Source organism: Arachis duranensis, chromosome 5, assembly GCF_000817695.3.
Source record: "Arachis duranensis cultivar V14167 chromosome 5, aradu.V14167.gnm2.J7QH, whole genome shotgun sequence".
Taxonomy (NCBI): domain Eukaryota; kingdom Viridiplantae; phylum Streptophyta; class Magnoliopsida; order Fabales; family Fabaceae; genus Arachis; species Arachis duranensis.
The window spans coordinates 10,830,086-10,851,302 of record NC_029776.3 but is presented as its reverse complement, the minus strand read 5'-3'; the positions used below and the strand labels follow the sequence as shown (position 1 = coordinate 10,851,302).

Genomic DNA, 21,217 nt, shown 5'->3' with positions numbered 1-21,217 from the left:
CCCAAATTAATAATAATAATAATAATAATAATAATAATAATAATAATAATAATAATAATAAGCTGCTTTCTCGCCGTGCAGCTAACTACAAAACAAAATCACCCATAACGCACTGAATTCAAGTCAACATCAAATGATCTTTTGTTTATCTCGCGGCGAAAGGCTTTTGAATTTTGCCCAAATTTTCTCGGTTTGGAAGATTATTCTATTTACTAGTATTTTATTACTTTCTGGAATTGGAAGGATCAGATTCTGCCTGAAGTAGCGAGTCTCATTGTTAATATCACTTTGATGCCTTTGAAAAGTTTTATAAATTATTTTTTAAAATTTTTCACTTATAAAAAATAATAATATTAATATCGAATATGAATTTTGAAATTAAATTTTTGAAACTAAATTTTAATTTTTTAAAAAAGTTTTAAATATTTATAAAAAAAAAATTTATTATATTTTTTAAAATTAAAAATTTAAATATAAAATAATTTATTTTAATATAATTATTTATTATTTAAATTGTTTTTTTTAATTAATTAAACCGTTTATTCAATGTCGATTTTGTTGACTTTGCTTTTGAATCGATTAAGGAATTTGATTTGATTTCCGAAGCGACTCAAGCTCATTGCTTAGCGCATAATCAGAAGGAGTTAAGGACGTCAGGTCTCGTCATGTGAATGAAAACGCCAAAATTGGCTATTGCTTATTGGGCCTCACCAACGAAAACACGCATTGGAGGTAAACCGCAAATGGCCCACGGAATCTCTTGACGCTGGCTGTCAACAAGAGCAAACTCAAGAAACTAATTTGAGTTAGTCAAATAATTAATTTATTTAAATCAACTTAGATTGGTCGAGTCATCCGCTCACTCGTCTACTTAAACAAATGTCGCTTAATTTTATTCTGCGCATAAAATAATTTATTAGTCCAAAACAAAACTTTGAATAAAGTTTAGATTTTTTACGAATTAAACTTATTCTACGCATAAAACAATTTATTAGTCCAAAAAACTTTGAATAAAGTTTAGATTTTTGACGAATTAATCTATCTTACCAAGCCAGAAAATACCATAGAATATAAGAAAAAAAACGACGAGGGACATACGATTTCAGCTACATTCGCATCAGGCCCATATTATATACCCATTCAGTGAATGATGTTAGAGAATAATTTGAGCTTTAATTTTGGCCATCCTTTTATGAGTTTTCATTTCTCAATTTTACAAGGGAATATCACTTCCTCAATAACAAATTAACAATGTTCAAAAGGGATATTAGTATATTCTGAAAAGTATTTTCCCCTGCTCTAGTTTGACAATTGACACACAAACTTTAAACAAGAAATTTTTTGAAATCCATAATATCTTGCTCAATTTTCAATCAAATCGTCAACAAAGGAACATGAAACTGCTACACGCCCCTTAACAGCACATACTACCAACTTGACATTGCAAACATAAGGAGTCCTATTCAATCAAGTAATCAACATGTCTATGACAACAACACCAACGAGTGTCATCTAAATGATATATAGATATTAGATGCTATATTGCTATGTATCACAAACTCGGAATGCACTACAGTTTCATACAAAGTGGAACAGGTTCCAGACAATGTAAACACCTACTACAACTGAATCAGATTCTTGAAACAGTATGTACCAATAATGAACCAACCAATGAGTGCAGAAGTGAATAGGAACCAATATTTTAGGAAGGTGAAGCCCCCCAAAATGACTCCAATAGAAAATACAAAAATAAATGGTAAGACAGATCTCAGCATAGATGCTGTGCTGACCCAACGTCCCCTGAACAGAATGAAAATTGCAAGGGTCACCACATTCCATCCACGAGACAAGAAGCCCAACCTATTTAGATTATTGGCAACAAACGAGTGGCAGTTGCACGTAAAGAGACTGTAAGATCGATGTTGGAATTCTTGTGTGCTCTTCAGCAAAGCATCATCCCAAGTCCTCAATTCTCTTCCTCCTCCATTTTCACCCTGCAAGTAGTCTTCCTCACCACTCTCTGGAGATTGGCATAGAGGGATGGAACACTGTTGGCAGTTATTATAAACAAAATTAGAGAAACAAAACAGGAGAAGGAAACAACTGCCTAAACAAGTTGGACGGATTAATAATTTCATAGTTCATTATAGAATCTTATCAGTCAAAAGGGTCCCTCTAGTGTAAATCCCAACATGGTGTGTGAAACCAAAAGCACAAAAAGCAATTTACTTGGAGTCATCTCGCAAAGAAGCAAAGTTTCATGGTACATCGTGTATTGATTTTAGCATTGATTTTCTGTTTGAATGGTTTCAAAGCATAATTTGGGTGAATACTCCTCATTTGAAAACTCTTGCCTGAACTATGGTTTTAGAACTTCAAATTGAAATCCAAACATGCCTTCCCATCTCTCTATTTGTCCTGCCTACAGCAACAATGGACTTTCTTTTCAGCAAATATGCATTTACTAAGGGTGAAATAAACCATTGCTGTGCACTGTGCAGTCTTCCCAAAAAGAAAGACAAAGAATAGCATATACCTTATCTCTGCTTATTTGAAAATACCGAGTGGCAGATCCAAATGCGAAATTGTCCACACACACATAATTAGGCCCTGCAAAATCCAAAATGACCCCATCCTCTCTGCAGATGCCAATGTGACCGATGCAAGGGATGAACCACGATATCACAGGAAGCGGTGACCACACGATGGAGCATGGGAACCGAGCCCTTCTAGGGTCAATTTGCATAGTTTGGGGAAAACTTCCATGCATCATATGCTGCTGCTGCTCAGGATCCAACTCTGCTTCCATTGCAGAATTGGGAGAAAATTACTGAGTTGCCTATAAACAACAATATAAGTAGGTTTTACACATGATTTGAATTTTCTGAAGTCTGAATTTATAATCAAGCGAAACAATAAGTAAGTTGGTATAAATATTTGCATGAATTAAGCGAATCAATGATGTAATTCAGTTATTCCCTTTGCAGAAAGGTAAGCAATCACCTTTTTTTCTAATCCCAAAGCTAAGATACTTTCATACATGAAATGGGCATTCCAAACGTACCTAATTCAATTTTCTAAACAACCATATAAAATTTTTTCTGAACAGAGGCAGAAATCAAATTAACAAGAAAATAAAGCTTCTAGGATAAAAGGATTTGGCTACTTGAAACAACGAGAATGTTGATGTAGCGCGCTAAGTATGCTATACCATGTAAGCGTATATGGATATGGAATTTGAAACCATTAGATCGAATTTGGTTGCATCTAAATAATGTGTGCGATCCATGATGGAATTACAAACCCTAGTTGAAGCAGAAAGAGATAAGAGAGAGATCGGATCAAATGAGAAATGAATAACCTGAGAATTGAGATTGAAAGGAAGGAGTGTAAGTGTGCAGTGTGCAGCTTCCTACAATCTCAGAGTTTGCTTCCTCTCTATCTTCTCACCTTCAGCCATAACTGTGTAAACCGTAATCAACGTCAAACTCCTTTTCTCTTCTCTTCATGCTTCTTTTCTTTTTCTTTTTTTTTTTTAAGATAATTTTTTTATTTTTTATTTTTTAACGATATCTTTTTCTTTTTATATGTGTAAAGTAGTTTAATATTAATGAATTATTGACTAATAGGACGATCAATATATTTTTTAGAAATATATAATTATTTGTGTAAAATTTTTTATTTTTTTTTATATTAATCATAGAAATAACATCTAAAAGAATGTTTACATTATAAATTCAGGTGTAGTAAACTTCACGTGAAATTGATAAATGAGAGCCGTTAAATGTAAAGTAGTTTAATATTAATGGATTATTGACTAATAGGACGATCAATATATTTTTTAGAAATATATAATTATTTGTGTAAAATTTTCTATTTTTCTTATATTAATCATAGAAATAACATCTTAAAAGAATGTTTACATTATAAATTCAGGTGCAGTAAACTTAACGTGAAGTTGATAAATGAGAGCCGTTAAATAAAAATTGAGTCGAATCATTTAATTTATTTAATATCTCTCATCTATTAACTTTGCGTAAAATTAACTGCACATGAATTTTCACCGAATACAAAATATAATCTAAAACGCACGTACGGGAATGCAATTTTATTTTCTTTTACAAAGTTAAAAACAATTTAAAATTGTGTGTAGCTAAAAGTGCGTCTAAATAATTTGTAAAAGGCTTTTAATGAAAGACTTTTTTTATTTTTAATATATGTATTATTTTAAAAACTTAAAACTTTCAATTTTAAGCAAACTTAACAAACCCCTTGTACTTTAAAATTCATATTTATCATTCAAATGAATTATTATTATTATTATTATTATTATTTGCGTACATAATAAATGGTATACATAATGAAATTTCCAATTTTGCTATATACTTCAACGATATTGACATTGTTGTTTACCATCGTCTTGACTCTTGAGGAAGATTTTCTCATGTTTAGGAGATCCCAGAGCCTGAGACTATGCAGTGTTACAAAGAATTTAGGTGAATGAGAGTTAAGACTGATCAATACCATTGCTCTTAAACATGATGGATTAAGCACCAAAAGATGGATTATTTTAACTCTAATAATGTTGACACTGATAGAAATTATTGAATTGGGTTGCACAGATAAGTCGTTGTAGAAAACTGGGAACATGAACAAGAGAGAGCATATATGCCACACGCCCCTTCTTTTGCATGTCAAAAACTGGTGGAAAATGTTGCTATAGATAGTTCATCTGCCATTAGTCCATGTATATAGTTCAATTAACATATATGAATCAATCATCTGAGTTACTGATATTGGGTTCTATTCTATTAATTCATTATCCATATCAATAGTTATATTATATTATTATTAATAAGAGGTGATTATATTTATGGTATACTATGACTGTAAGAAAGACACATTGTAAAATTTGGTTTCACTAAATGAAACAATTACAGTTTTCCTTGTGGATTTATATTCTTTCCCACGTAAAACTCTAAGTGTTTTGGGTAAGAATCAAAGGTTGGATGATGGAAGCATTGTCACAAATTCCTTCACCATGATTCTTGGACTCCATAGGGGCTATGACCTCTTTGCCATATTTTGTTTCTTCACTTTTTCCCCACACAACAAGGTATAAGCCTGTTATAATCAATAAAGCTCCAATAATCCTACACCACAAAATTGAAAGACAATTTTTCAGAGCATAAACCATAGGCAAAGTTTGCCATTTGAAGGAAACAACATGAAATAAAATCTGCTTGGATTATAATAACTGACCCTCCCAAGAAGAATTCTTCCCCTAAAAGAATGGATGCCATCAAGGCTACCATTAATGTCTGTAAAGGTAGATAAATTGAAGCAAACACTGGTCCTCCCTTAGCAATAGCCCATATCTGTATTGCTGCTGCTATCCCTGAACTCACTAGTCCCTAATACAAACAAAACCAATGAAAAAACAGTTAAAAGTTAAATTAAGAACTTTGATCATTAGCTAAAAAAACAGAATAGTTGTCTTGAAAATGGTAATGCAAGGGGCATATTGATTGAGTACAAGGTTTGATTTACTAACCGCATACAAGACACTGTAGATTTCACTACTAGAATTGAATTGCCAGGCCTTGTAATCTCTCTCGAAAAACGCTGCAATTGTTGCAAATTGCAGGATACCAAAGAAGCAAGTAAAGGCAGAAACCGAGAGTGGGGAAGAGTACTTTTTGAGAACAGATGCTTGCATTACAATCCAAGCAGACCAACATAAGCAGTGACCAAAGAGACAGATGCAACCCAAGTTCCAGTTCTTTCCTGTGGCATCCCCCAACATAGACAATGATTGTTTATGATTCAATGTTGAATATGGAGCATAGATGGTAGGTCCCTTGTAAAGAGTGATGATTGATGCTCCTCCAACAGAAGCAACTACTCCAAGAACCTTAGCAAAACCATCTAGCCTATTCAAGTGCACACTCTCATATCTGCACTTTACATATTTAGTTGAACAAACATGTTTGTAAGTATTCATCACAGGTTTTCAAGCTTAAGAGGGTTAAGGGTTGTAACTCGCCTTAGTACTGCAGCCATCAGAAAAGTTAAGGCTGGAACTGAGTTTTGCATAGCAGATGCAAACGTGGGCGATGTGTTATCTAGACCCACTAGGTAACATCCTTCTTTTATGGTTATTCTGCCAGAATCAGAAGTTTTTGATCTTAGAATCACACTACTCAAATATGTGTTGCCAATTTATAGATAAAGAGATCTTACCCAACTAGTCCAAGTAGGAAAAATTGCATCATATAATAACCGGTTAGCGGTGGCCTGTCTTTCCTTGTAAAGATTGAAAACAATATAAAGGGAGTAAGATAGTTGACCATTTGAAGAAGAGAAAATACAACAGTAGTTCATATAAGCTATTGAGTATTATGCTAATTAAACTAAATACTTCTCTGAAAAATAAGCAAGAGGAGCCAGAAGAACGAGGGCGGTAATGTTTCTATATACTGGGAAGATTAGCTTGCTTAAACCCATGTTGAGAGCAATTCTCACTATTATATGATGTCCAGCATGACAAAATTGTAGGAAGGTTAAGGCTAAGTGTAGCCTAGCTCTCTCAGGCACCATATTCATTGCTTTCAGATCCTCAAAGAGAAGCAGTGCAGATGCTTGATTTAGGATGAGAAGGAGTGAGAGTTCAGTGTTATTGATGGTCTTGTGGTTGTGGTAGGCTTCATATCTAGAACTGGTTGACCAAGATGAAGGGAAAGGGTGATATTCCCATCTGGGTCACAGTGATTCATCCACCCAATTAAGGAAAAACAAAATATATGTGGACTTCCCAACTTGCTCTTTACCATCTGGAATGAAATCTGTGTTTCCAAATTAAAAAATGTTTATGGATTCATATCTAGTGCTAGCAATCTACTGGCATGTGATTGTCAACTTGTCTTTCTTGTCTTTATCTAGTATTCTAGTCTGTGTCTTATATTAATCAATTGTTTTTTGTTTCTTGTCTCTAATTGAAAGTTGTCGAAATATTCAATATTTGAGTTGATAAGAGGTTTTACTTTTATGGAGTAAAAAGTTACACGAATTTTGTTTTATTGTGTGGCTTCATTGGCTTGTCCTTCTGCTGATTTGCACATTTGATTCAATCATAAAGACCTCAGTGCTAATCATAAAGACTAAAGAGAGCCAATAATTAGCAAGTAGCAACCATGCTAAATGTATATTAAAAATAAATCAGACAATACATATATTTATATAAAAAAATATATAATAATTGATTTTATATAACTGAATTATTTGATTTTTAAGTAGTACTTTTAGTCGGTAACACATGACTTATGAAGCAACGACACTTTGATGAGTTATTGCGTGTCAGACACATTTCGGATACGACACTCAGCGACACTTGTCCGACACGCGTATCTGTTATATTCAACTGTGTCTTAATAAAAAAAATAAAAAAAAATTCTTTGGACACGCTTGGACACTCATAAATACTATCACGTATCAGCATGTCCCGTCTTACTTTTAACATATATTCTTAAAATAAATTTAGATATAATATATATTATTATTTATTAAAACAAAAAAAATATTTTAAATACTTGATATAATTAAAATAAAATATTAAAAATAATTAAAAAATTATTTTATATTTTAATATTAATAAAATATCAAAATATCATTATAATTTATCTAAAATATACTTTATATTTTATCACATACATATTTTCTCCTATTGCATTAATTCAACATTCACGTAACTTCTGTCAATTACATTAAATAACAAATTTTCTACCTATTTTTTTTACAGTAATCTCACTAATATTTTTTTATTAGATGTAAATTATTGTTACATATTTTTTCTTATCTCATTAATTCAACATTCACGTAACTTCTGTCAATTACATTAAATAAAAAAATTTTTTCATATTTTTTTACAGTAATCTCATTAATATTTTTTTATTGGATGTAAATTATTGTTGCAGATTTTTTTTATTTGGATATATTTTTAAAGAATAAAAATAAAATAGTTTAACATAAATATTTTTTTTAAAAAATTAAATGTACACAAACTAATTTTTCTCATCAAATTATTATCATACTCTTTTAATATACTCTAAGTACCTACACAATATATAAAGTCAATTGGCGTCTAAATTTAAGTTTTAATATTACTTTTAATGATAGAAGTTTATTATTAAAAAATTTCTTCTGTACATTTGTGAGCTAAATAAATAAAGTTTTACATATTTTTTATAGCAACTTTATTAAAAAAAAATTATTAGATGTAAATTATTTATGTGAATATTTTTTATTATGAATATGCTTTTAAAAGAATAAAAATAAAATATATCTTCTATTGTTGTGTTAGACTTAATTCTTATTTCTTTTTTAAGTTTTACAAATAGAATTATATGATATGACTATATAAAAATCTTCTAAACTAGAGAAAAACTCAAATCAGCCCTTGACAATTACCTCGAAAGACAACGAGGCTCTTAACAAAAAAAAACCCCAACCCGACTTCTGACAAAAAAAAAAATCCAACCCGGCCCCTAACAATTATCTCGAAAGGACAACGAGGCCTCTGTGCCAAAAAAAAATCAATGTTATTTTTCTTGGCACAGGGGCTAATCAGTCCCAAAAAAAATTATCAGGGGCCGGATTGGGTGTTTTTTTTTTTCTTGGGGGCCTCGTTGTCCTTTCGAGATAATTGTCAGGGGCCGGATAGGGTATTCACTCGATAGACTAACAATGTACAAAAATTAATATCTTAATTCAAAACCAAGACATAATTAAGATTTACTAAAATCATCATATAAAAAATTAAATGAATTGGCACCTTTATGTTGCCAATAAAATTTTGAATTAATAACTGCTTGACGTTAATTATTAAATAAACCAATATTTCCATAATTATAAAGCTTTAAACTTTATGAAAGCTAGTTATATGGATTACTATGTGAAATTAATTCCGTAATGTGCAATTATTCATTTTTTTTAAATTCATTTACATGTCTAACAACCTCACAATTTTATAGAAATAAATTCTCTTAATTTTTTTTAAATTTTTTATAAGTGTAATCTTTTATTATTTAATATTTTTTTACAATTTTTTTTTGTCCTATTTAAAGAATGTATAATAAAAAATCACATTTTATAAAAAAGAAAAATTAAGAGAATCTCAATTTTACCAGTAAATTACTGACCTAACATGAATCACATCAATTGAGATAAATTCATATAATTCAAATTCATATTCATAAAACTCAATTTTAAGATAAGTATTTTGATAAGTAACTATAATCTCAATAATTATATATAGACATATTATGAAAGGTTAAAGCACATAAGAAAGTTATTCCCTTATTTGATAAGGGTTTTACTTTTTCAAAATTATATAACATTTATATTTGATAAATAAAATTAAAAATAATTTTTAATAAACACAAATAAAAACAGTTATATTTGATAAAATAACTTTTAAAATTTAAAAAAACCGTATAGTCATAAATACAAAAAAATTCAAATATTTATCAATATATAAAATTATATTAGATCTTTTAATAAACACCGACAACTTTAAAAAGCTTTCTCTTACATGCTTTCAAAAACACGTGATTTTTCTATTTTTCAAACACAAAAAAATATTTATACCTCTTCAAAAAACTTTATCAAACAAAGCCTACACCGCTAACTAAAATCTCAATAATTTAGTTGGCAAGTTTTGCTCAAATAGATGTTAATAACTCAATCAAGATAAACCTTGACATCAATCCCATTATCAATAAGTGATTGAACTACAGCTCTGATTTTCCCTTCAAATTTATCCCTATCCCTTGGAGTATAAGAGGCAGTGTAAACATCAGCTTCTCTTGCTCTTTCGGCCAAAATCCTTCCAATTGCTATGCAAGCTGGTATGTCTGAACGAGATTTAAGAACAGCTTTTATGTCCTTGGAGTTGGTACCAGAAACTGCAACCTGTTTGCTTGTCACTCTATGGGTGAGCGAAGCCGACACAAAACGCTTTGAGATGAACACATCAAGAGTAAAAGGCTCCATGTATGCAACAGTTCTTTGTTTGAATGATACATGTTTTTGTGGATTCTTTGATTTCTTCCCTTTCTGGTAAGTGTAAGGTTTGCTGTTGTCGTCATCAAGGAAATCCTCAACACCGAAAAAGCTTCTAGGTGCTGTATGAGCCTGGGAAAAAACAAGTGAACTGAAATGAGATTTTTTTTTTTACTTCATATATTTTCTTAGTTCATAATTTTGAGAACTATATCTTCATCAGAGAGCTATTGATTTCCAATGTCGTCTTTTTGAGTTTTGATTTCAACTTCGAATATGATTAAAACCAAATCATCTGACTGGTATGGTAACTATTCATATATATATATACACACACACACACATACTACATATTGTTCACCCTCCCTGATGAAATGCACAATTCTGCAATAAAGAGTGTAAAAGTCACTAGACAAATAGACTTGCATGTAGAATGAATGAACTTGTGAAACAAGTGCTTTACATGAAGTATACAAATGACAGAAATAATCGAGGAAAATGTGGCCTCAATATGGAAACAAACTGAGTTAACCACAATTAATCATGCCCTTGTGAGTTCACACTATCGATAGTATCTCTATTTGCCAAGAATGATGCGAGAACACTATGTGAAATTCCTATTTGATTATACAACTGAGATCTCTCTAACTTCATGATAGGCAATACACCATAGCTTCACTCTCCAAAACTTAGAAAATCTAGAAACTTTTTGTTATTGACACCTTATTTTTGAAAAATTCAAGTTCCACTGTCTCTCAGTGCCGCACTTCCACTCAACTCTGTTTGCCACTTCATGTCACTCAGCCGATTTCTGCTATTCTAAATGAATAAATAATTCAAATTCCAGCAAATATTTTCCCACAGAAAGAAAACAAAAAAGGAGTTATGATAGGCAGAAGAGAGTTTACTTGTGTATTGTGGAAATAGAATGAAGGAACATAACTCCAAGCCAAAATTTTTGTTCCTCCTTCTGAAGCATAACCACTGCTGCTTTTCCAAGTTCTTCCGACTGCTTGCTTCAACATATTCATCAGACTTGACTCTTTTTTTTATCTCCTTAAAATCCAGAATGGAGCTACACTTGTCACTATATCCTTCTTCTTGATGCTTTTGTTTGCTTTCCTGTAGCTATAGGAATTGGCCTCATTTGTCAACATGCGCTTTAAATATTCGCATTGAAAAGACACCAAATGTGATGAAATCATAGTTGTTAGAACCGACCCGGTGATCGAACCGGTCAGGCTACTGGGTCTCAGGTTCAACCAATGGATCACTAATTGAACCGATTGAACCGATCTTATTTAAATAAAAATATAAAATAGTCAAAAATTTAAAATTAAAATTTGAAATACATGTCTTCACTAACATTTTAACAACAATTAAGTCTCAAAATTTAAAAATAACTAATACGAAAATAGATATAAAATTAGTTAGTACTACTGCAATAATATTTTAATTTGACACAATAAGAATAACAATCATAAAACATAGTAGTTATTAGAACCGAACCGGCGACCTGGTCGCCGGGTCACTGGTTCAGCCGGTGGATCACTAATTCACCCGATTGACCCAGTCATAATTTAAAAAAATATAAATAAAATTAAAATTACGTATTAAAACTTAAAATGCAAGTCTGAACAAACATAATAATAATAATCAAATATTAATTTTTAGACATAACTAATGATGTAAAAAGAGATAATAAACTAGTTTCTAGTACAAAATACTTTCTCCATTTAAATAAACAAGAGCAAGCAAAAGATAACACAATCGATAAATCAAGTCCAAGTGATCTTAAAAATTAAAATCCACATCTATATCTTTATAGGATAAATTTGGAGCTTGTTCAACATTTTTCTCATTTTGATTTGCATCTATATCTTCCATAAGAAACACTGCATTAACAACAAGGTTCATTAACAAATTCAACTCAACTCAGTTATCCAGCAACAAATTCTACTTCCAGCAACAACCACATTTATCATATGTTCAGCATCAAATTCAACTTACAGCTAACAACAAATTCTACTTCCTAGAGTTCTAGCAACAAATTCTGCTGTGATAACTATGATAACTTTCAGGCAGCAACAAAAACTTAAACTATGATAACTTTCAGGCAGCAACAAAAAAACAAGAAAATTGAAACAGAAGGAACAGGGGAAACTCACCAACAAATTCAAGGTTCATGATAATCAGTAACAAATTTCCGCAACACAATCAACACTTTCAGCAACAAATTATTTTGGCAACAAAATCAAAGTGCAGTGATGCAGCAACAAAATTGAAACACAAAGAACAGGGGAACTCACCAAATTGGGTTGCACCAAGGAAGCTGACGGCGAAGGAGAAGCTGATGGCAAGGCTCGAAGCAAGAATACGACAACGAAGACCAGCCCACCGGGATCTGTTGCCTCTGCTACCGGCGACGAAGAGCGCAGGGAAGGGAGAGGTCGAGACCAGGTGCGAGACAGAGACCGTGAGAAGCAAGAAGACGACCACCACCACCCCCCAAGGGACCAGATCCGGTTCCGTCTGCTTCTGCCGCCGGCGAAGAGAGGGCAGGGGCACGGGACCGCAACGACGACCGAGGTGAGGGGACGAGGTGAGAGACTGAGAGAGCGACGAGGTGAGGGGAGAGACGAGAGAGTTACGAGGTGAGGGTGAGGGTGAGGGGGAGAGGCGGAGAGAGCACAGAGACTGGCTGGGTTAGGGGGGTTCCACTCAGACTCTCAGTCAGGGTTTCATCCAAAGGAAAAGGGGAGGGGTCGTCTGAAACGACACCGTTTCAGGTATCAGAAAAAAAAACGACCCGGACCGGGTTAAATTAACCGGCCGGGTTACCTGTCTTTATGAATTTCCGTCGGGTCAAACTGGATTCGGCCGGTCCGTTGAACATTTGGTTTTACGAACGGTTTGGCTTGACTAAGTGACCGGGTTTTCGGTCAGATCGAATCGGGTGTGATAACTATGTCACAAAGTATGTACACGGAGATTGCACACAATAGTATCTTAATTCTAAAAATAATTATGTTTCTAATGGTGTTTCTGACGAAGCCATCTTAAAATTCCATAAAAGAAAAAAAATTAATCAACTAAATAACTAATAACAAAACCAATCAGAATAGTTACAGCAGCAACAATCAACAAAAAACCACTACATATTCATATTCATAATCAACATATACATATTCATAAACCAATTCAAAAATCAACAGAATCTCAGCATATTCATAATCAGCAAAACCACTGCATATTCATATTTATAAACAAATTCATAAACCAATTCAATATTTCAACCACTGTCATATTCTAATCAGCATCATAAATCAAACAATAATAAAATTAACAGCAATAACATCAATGAATCAACTACTTAAAATTAATATAGCATATAAAATATTAGAATAACTGAAAAAAAATTAAAATGGTTACCTGTTGTTGCAGAGACAGAATCGATTCCAGAAAGTGGACGATGCACGACAGCATGCAGAAAGCAACAACCACGGAGGCACGAATGACGAGGGACGACCAGCAACAACCACCCACAGAGACGAAGGAGAGGCGGTGAGACGCGAGCAAGAAGCAAACTCGAGCAGATACGTGAGGAGGGAGATAGGCGAGGGAGGCGCGGCGACAACATGAGCAGGAAGCACAGCTCGAGCAGACGCGAAGGCGAGAGATGCGCGAGCAGCCGAGCTCAGATGGAGGAGAGAGGAGCACATGACGCGGAGGATCCAGTGAGAGCCGCAGTGACAGCGGCGAGCATACAGTGTCGGTGAACCGAGGCGAGCTCCCAGCTCTGCCTGTGTGTCTGTGGTGTGCCATTAGAGATTAGAGAGTGTGAGAGTGAGCTGGGGGTGGGGTGGGGCTTCAGATTCAGCTAGGTTTTTTTTGTATCAGGTAATATAAAACTTAACATGTATTATGATATTTTTTTTTGCTATAAATTCAATTTTTGTTTAATATCTATATTCTACTCTTTGAAAAATTTAGGGATGAAAACGCATGATAATAGAGTTGGTCCAAGTAACAGACGTCACAATAACATAATTAGTTGATATTTTATAACAAAATTAATTAAATTAATATACACGGTTTATATTTCTGATGCCTATTGTTTAACAAAATACAAAATAATTATTATGTTAAAAAATTTATAAAATTATTATCAAAATCAAAGTTTAATTTAAAAATAGTGAGTAATAATTATTTTACACTTTTTTTAAGTAAATAATTATACATTGATACGGAATTTAAAATAAAATTAAAATATTTATATTAGAATCCTATTTTTTCAAAGACTTATCTGTAAACAACATTGATAGTTGAATTTACAGACATTTCTACGTGATTTATAAGTAAAACTTTTAAACATTTCTTACTCTTAACTCTTGAAAGTGTCACATATAGTTGGCTATGTGTAAAAACTGGTTTGGGCAAGTACAATCCAACATGAGATAAAGTTTGTCCCTGAGACTTATTAATTGTCATGGCAACGATAATACTATGGGAAACTGTCTTCGTTGGAATCTAACTGGAACGGTTTTTATTTGTTGGTACCATATTCATTCTTGGAATCAAAGCAATATGACCAACATTGTTACCCGTTAAGATTTCACATTCTATGACAGGACTTCTAAACTTCCTAACTTGTAGTCTTGTACCATTACAAAAACCACTATATTGGTCAATATTTTTCAGTAACATCACCGAAACACCAACCTTGAGTATTAATTTATGTGAAGGCAAACCAGAGCAATTTACGCTATTCAGTAATTCAGGACCATAGAGATCTAGTTGACTCTCCATATTTCCTTTATCCATACAAATCGAATCCGAACTAAGATATAATTTTTTCCCTCCAGAAATGATAGCCATCAGATGGTTGTTGACATCTTCAACGATGTCAGCGTGGGAGCCAATTTAGCTCTTGCTTTGAAAAATCCTTTGAGGACATGTTATCCAAAATATTTGGATAGGAAAAATGAACTAACTCATCAAATACCTGGTCCGAAAAAGGAATAACAATATCTCCTGGAAGACATATCTCAAATTCATCATTCATATTGTCACATATTAGACCATCACAAATTTTCAATAACCACTCACCAAATTGCTTTGTTTCATCTTGATCTGAAGTAGCAGTCGTCCCTATAGAGAGTCTCATTTTTTGTTAGTTTGAGCACCTGACAAAACTTCCAAAGTAAGGCAAATTCACGGTTAAATGAATGATATCTTGTCTCAATCCTTGTGAAATGACAGGAAGAATTTGTCTAAAGTCTCCACCTAGTACAACCACTTTTTTTCCCAAAGGGCAAATCTTTGTTATATGTTGGAGAAAATCTCATGATATCACCTAAGCATTTATCAAGCACTTCATAGTAGTACCTACTAACCATTGGAACCTTATCCCAAATTATAAGTTTGGCTTTCAACAGCAGCATTGCTTGAGAAAAACCAGGTTTGATGTTACATACAGAATCCTCAATTATATTCAGCGATATTTTGAACTTTGAGTGTGCCGTTCTTCCATTGGGAAGAAGTAAAGATGCAATACCACTTGAAGCAATGTTTAACACAATATCACCCTTGAGCGAATCTCAATAAACGTAAGGTTTCAGAGAAATATTTTTCCAGTACCCCCATGACCATACACAAAGAAAAATTCCCTTCATCACAATACACAGGTAATGCAGCTAACAATATCTCAGCGAATCTAGTTTGATTCTCTATAATAATATCTCTATCTTTGCTTAGTTGTTTGACATCGCCAACAATCAATGCAGCCACTTCAGATGCAGATGGCAAGTTGTATGTCCTGCCATTTATAGTTCTTTTACTAATCAACTTAAACTTTATGTTTGTGTAATTTTTCTGTTGATACCTATCTCTTGCATAGCAAAAATTCTTTACCAAACTATTATATTTGTCTAGCATGTTTTTTAATATTGCCACAATTTTCTTATCCCACTCATTTATAGCTTCATTGGAACTGCACAAAAAAAAAACACAATAAATTTTATGTTATCTTCTCTCACAGATAAAAAATAACTAAAATATTTGACTGGTTGCATGAAAATTATCGATTATCAATCTCATTTCCTGTGTCATAGATATATAGTTGAACAAATGTTGGTCGCAAACTATCCGGAGGAAGTAAGCTACCAATGCTATGATAGTTTTGACCCTCAGGCTTAAAATTTGGAGGAGCAGTCCCATTGTTCACCCCACAGTTAATTTTTTCGGCCATTGATGTAAAACAAAACATTGAATTAAATGCCCTTATATTTTTTAGAAAATGAAGACTTCTTTGATCTCCTCTAGTATGAAGCTGAATGAGCTCATCAGGATGTACAAAAAGTAGAGGAAGCTCGATCTTTCCTTCCATACAACATAATGAAAACTTTGGTTGGGGGCGACTATTTGAATTTAGCAAGCCTTTCTTCAGACCACATCCATACTTTACAGTATTGACATTGATAAATAGGATTTTCTATATCCCACACATCTGTCGAATGAACTCTCTTTAGATACTCAGTTGTCATACCGATGCAATTTAGTCCATAATGTACACAAAGATGTAAATAAACATATAGATAAAATTTTTACATACCGTCTAAAGTTTCTGAAGATGGTATAAAATTATCTTCTATATTCACATCCGACATTGAATCATCATAACCATTCAAATGGTTTCAACAGCAGAAACCACATACATTGAACTCTTTCACCATCTCAGTACAAGTCCGTCCGAATAGAGCTGTAGCCTCCTTATCGAACACAACAAAACTTGTTATAACACTACCATCAAAAACCAACAAATTTAACTTATACTTCCTTTTTTATTCAAAAACATCAATTAACACTTGGCATGTCACCCTTTAGTTACAATAAAATCATAAAAATTATATTCAACACAATTTAAATACTCAAATACAATTTTTTTAGGCTTATTAATTTTCTAGATTTTAGTCTAGCAGAGGAGACTTTAGTATAAAATTATTGTAGGTATATGAATTTTTTCTATGCACTCTATCTCATTTTTTCATTTTTTTTTGTGGATAGACGATATTTCTATCAATCAAAGCAGTTTTTGTTTTTAATAAATTGTTCTATTATTGTCTACTAATTGTTGGTATTAAGCTAGATATTGCTAAATAAATTAAAAAGAGACAATCAATTACATAACTATATTACTTTTTTATGAAAAGATTACACAAATAAGTCCAATTAGAGTCATACTTATCAATCACATTATTCACGTCCTTATTACAGTCATCGCAGAAGTATGTATCCGCATTAGCTTCTACCTTCATGCTGCAAACACAAGATTTATACCACCAACTTAGAACGGGTTCAACATTAAGAACAGTGGCCAGAACAACATAGAATCCAACCTACATAGGAACAGTTTGAAAATAAAAAAAAAACAAACAATGAACCAAACATAAAAAAGTAGGTTTCTATAAGGCACTCATATCCGCAGCCGCATGTAACTCCTTTATTGTCTTCTTCTCAGTGGAATATAAAACTTCATCTTCATTAACATACGCCAGTTTGCCAGAAAGTATAGACAGGTACTGCGAGATCTCTCTATAATACTTGCTACTTATCAATCACAACGCCATAAAAATACAGTCAATATGCACAACCATAAATAATTCACATTATTGGTACAATACCTTTTTCGAAGCATCACAACCTTAGGAACATCTGGATTTATCAAGAGGCTGGTACCATACATAATGTTCTGTAAAATATTAGTACCTATGTACAATAATCATTGCTTAAATAAGTTATACAATTATACAAGACAGAAAAATTATCGAATGAAAAGTAACAAAAAGTGTCCTTAGATTTAAAAAAAACAACTATAATCTATTGTGAATTTAATTAATTAGTAAAATTTTTTATTTTAACAATAAGCTATACAAAAAATATTTATTGCAAATATAAAATAATAAAAAGCATTATATAATAACAAAAATATAGCTTAAAATTATATATTGATTAATTAATTGTTGAGTAATTCAACATAGAATTTACAATAAAAAAATAAAAAACTGGTGATACAATTTATTCATGTGTATATAATAATATTTTTTATCACTTCAAATTTTAATTTCTAGAACGCCATCCATTTGCCGGAATTGTTATTATTGTTTTCTATAATTTCACTTGTAATTCCACATGATCAAAAGTATTAAAACACAAAATATAATACTTATAATTTTGCTTCCACGATATGTAGTATCACACTCTAAAATTTAAAAACAAAAAAAATTACTATTATATATAACATCACACTATAAAATTTTAAAACTAAAAATACCTGTTGAATCGCATCCCAATAATTAGTAGAAATAGCTACAATAAGATATAACCATTCGATAGTGGTCAAATCTTCACATACCTAAAAAATTATTTATTCTTGCAAATTGAAAAATAACTACTGGTAGCTATTGTTCACCCGCTGCCACTAGACCTTTGATCCGATCCACCATCTCTCCAAAAATAGTAATATTAAGCTTTAAACTGTAAAAAAAAATTAAATTATTTAGAAAATAAAAAATTGCTTATATAAACATATTAAGTGCTGAGTAAGGACATCAAAAAAATGCACCCGTCATTCTCAATATGAATGACCAACATGTCAATAAGTTTGGCATTCTTCACATATTTCCTCTCACCTTCTACACCAGTTATAACTCTAGCAACGTCTAAAATAAATTCAATCAGAAGATTGTGCACAAATCACCCATCTTAGTGATATTTTATCATGAAAACAAAAGAAAAATCAATTTATATACTTACCATAAATTATACTCTTACCAACCAAAAAAGGATGTTGAGAAGAGTATTTCATAAATTTTCTAAAAGGAACTAACTTAATACCATATAACGGTATTGCATCACAAAAAGAGGGTAAGATAGTAGTTATTTTTTGAAAAAATAATCGAAAATGATGTGATGTGAGGTACAATCCACAGTTGTTGCTAACTCCAAAGTATGTAAAAACATACACAGCTTCCTCTGATATCAGTGATTCGAACACAAATATCAGATCCTTACCTACAGAAGCATACATAGTTGTTCCCTATTTTTTCACAAAACAAAATATTTTATTATTCACCTTCTACACACAATACCAATAAGATCCAACTAAATACACAAATAAAATTTATAGAAAATATTTCTTTCAACAAAAATAACTGAATGAATTAAAAATATGATTTAATTCCAAAATATTAAGTATTAAGTATTAACTAACGGATTTATATTCACCCTCAAATAACAGATTTATACACATATAATGGATTCAAATATTTAATACTTTAATGTATACTATCATTATATTTTACACAAAAAATTAATTATATATTAACACAATAATTAAAATATTTAATTTAAAACGACTAATTTTATGGTTTAGTGATTTCCACTTGAGTATAAAATTTTTGAACTTGACTTTTTTTTTCACACAACTCATATGAAAAACAGGTTAGAGAAAACTTTTGATTTATTTTTTTTAACCATAGGTATTAAAAAGAAAAAATTTGTGATGACAATCATGCATGAGAATTAAGTGTTATGTAGAAAAGGGTTAATATTAACGACAATCATGCATATGCGTTAGTCATGCTCTTATTATTTTTCTCTCTTTTTTCCCCTCCATATGCATCTTTATTTAATGTGATTGATTTAGTCTAAAATTTTGAATGTTAAATCAGTAGAGACTATATTGGTTGGTTCTCAACAGTTAACACTACCTGGAGATACTTGGTACAAACTTTTCTAATATAAACCTCTCTTGTTAGTTGTCACCCATACGGAAATAAGAAATTTAAGTCTTCAAAATGAGAATAATAAACAAAAAAGTAAGGAATAATCTGACTCAATTTTGCTGTGATGTGCTTATTATTTCTTATCAAAGATATACATTATACTTTTTTAGGATGTGAAAGCAAGAGTGACTCAAATTTTATTATTTTTGATCGGCATAAACTCTTATATCCAAAATCTGCATTATTTAGTAATTATGTATCTTGGCATTAGTGCATGTCTTTGCAAGCTAAAATTTATAATTTTATATAGCTGTCTATGAAAATTTTGCTAAAAGTCCCCCAATCCCTTTTTTTATTGGTCGAATTCAACATGAGCTATATATTAAATCTGTTTTTGACTGTAGAATCTTTTTCTATGATGAAAAGCTTATGTTTTCTTGCAGAAAAACATAGAATTGGGTTTTGTTCTTGTTCTATTTTTGAATGAATAGTCCCAAGAAAAGCAGAAACTGTTGAGGTTAAAATTATGACAATTATGAGGTGAGGATCATATAAATATGGGACTAAGTGTATGAAAACAGAGAAACAATTATGTATATGAAACTATGAATAAAATTAGAAGTACCTGCTCATCCATCAACACCATTTCAATGGAGCTAATGGATTTGGGGTCTTTGAATTTCGGTAAAGACCAAAGTCTGATTACTGTGACATGAATCTTCCAACGTTCCTTTGGCGATGCAATCATCTCCAACAAATCATATCGCCTAAACATTTTTTTTCTAGTAAAAAAAATAAGAGCAAACGTAAATTCTAACAAGTACGTATAGTAAGATTGTAGGATCACGCCTCTTAGGCTTTTATAGCAACTAAGAAGAGGTATATTTTCGAGTAAATCATTTTAAAATCGGAGTGCATCCAAAATCACATATCTTCCATAATCTAAAAGAAGAAAAAATCTGTCTTGAAGATTTAAAAAACAAAAAAAAAAGATTTGAATTGAAAATAAAACACTTATTCTATATCATAAATACTGGCAAATCAAAATGTATTGAGTAAAAAAAGGATATAAAAATAAGATTTGAATCCATGCCTTCTTTGCAGTAACTCACCTCCATCAGTTACAGATAGGGAGCATCCTGGTGCGACGGCAATCTGAACGACAACAACATAAGTGAAAGTCTCCTCTTGCTAGTCTGCTATCTAACCTCTTTGGTCACATTAGCATCTCCGATCGTCGTTGACCTCCTCATCGGCATAACCCCGTCATCATCTCGTCGCCGTATGAGCAACCAGTCTTCTCATTTTTGCCGTACTGAAGTTGCCAATGCCAAGACGCCGTTCTCCATTGCTGGCGTATATGTTTGCTTGCT

General features: G+C 31.9%; 3 protein-coding genes across 5 annotated transcripts; all 3 read right to left on the bottom strand.

The window, feature by feature from the left end:
• Positions 1–1,324: 1,324 nt before the first annotated feature.
• On the bottom strand, positions 1,325–3,525 carry LOC107488013 (protein RTE1-HOMOLOG). Of its 2 annotated transcripts, none has more exons than XM_021142184.2 (3): positions 3,362–3,525; positions 2,537–2,799; positions 1,325–2,048 (listed from the first exon to the last, which is right to left on the bottom strand). In XM_021142184.2, the coding sequence occupies exons 2-3, from the start codon at positions 2,771–2,773 to the stop codon at positions 1,620–1,622; spliced, it is 666 nt and encodes a 221-aa protein (XP_020997843.1). In that variant the 5' UTR covers positions 2,774–2,799; positions 3,362–3,525; the 3' UTR covers positions 1,325–1,619. The 2 variants fall into 2 exon arrangements, with proteins under 2 accessions (XP_020997843.1, XP_015964194.1); XM_016108708.3 differs by having other exon boundaries at positions 2,537–2,839; positions 3,362–3,518.
• Positions 3,526–4,903: 1,378 nt separating this feature from the next.
• On the bottom strand, positions 4,904–6,864 carry LOC107488009 (protein WALLS ARE THIN 1). The gene is made up of 6 exons (XM_016108703.3): positions 6,422–6,864; positions 6,244–6,306; positions 6,047–6,163; positions 5,555–5,957; positions 5,263–5,414; positions 4,904–5,153 (listed from the first exon to the last, which is right to left on the bottom strand). The coding sequence occupies exons 1-6, from the start codon at positions 6,604–6,606 to the stop codon at positions 4,979–4,981; spliced, it is 1,095 nt and encodes a 364-aa protein (XP_015964189.1). The 5' UTR covers positions 6,607–6,864; the 3' UTR covers positions 4,904–4,978.
• Positions 6,865–9,700: 2,836 nt separating this feature from the next.
• Positions 9,701–12,809, bottom strand: LOC107488010 (uncharacterized). 2 transcript variants are annotated; one of them, XM_052261974.1, is made up of 3 exons: positions 12,369–12,809; positions 10,968–11,355; positions 9,701–10,191 (listed from the first exon to the last, which is right to left on the bottom strand). In XM_052261974.1, exons 2-3 carry the CDS (start codon positions 11,088–11,090, stop codon positions 9,739–9,741), a joined length of 576 nt encoding a protein of 191 aa, XP_052117934.1. In that variant the 5' UTR covers positions 11,091–11,355; positions 12,369–12,809; the 3' UTR covers positions 9,701–9,738. The 2 variants fall into 2 exon arrangements, with proteins under 2 accessions (XP_052117934.1, XP_015964191.1); XM_016108705.3 differs by having other exon boundaries at positions 10,968–11,187.
• Between the last annotated feature and the right edge of the window lie 8,408 nt (positions 12,810–21,217).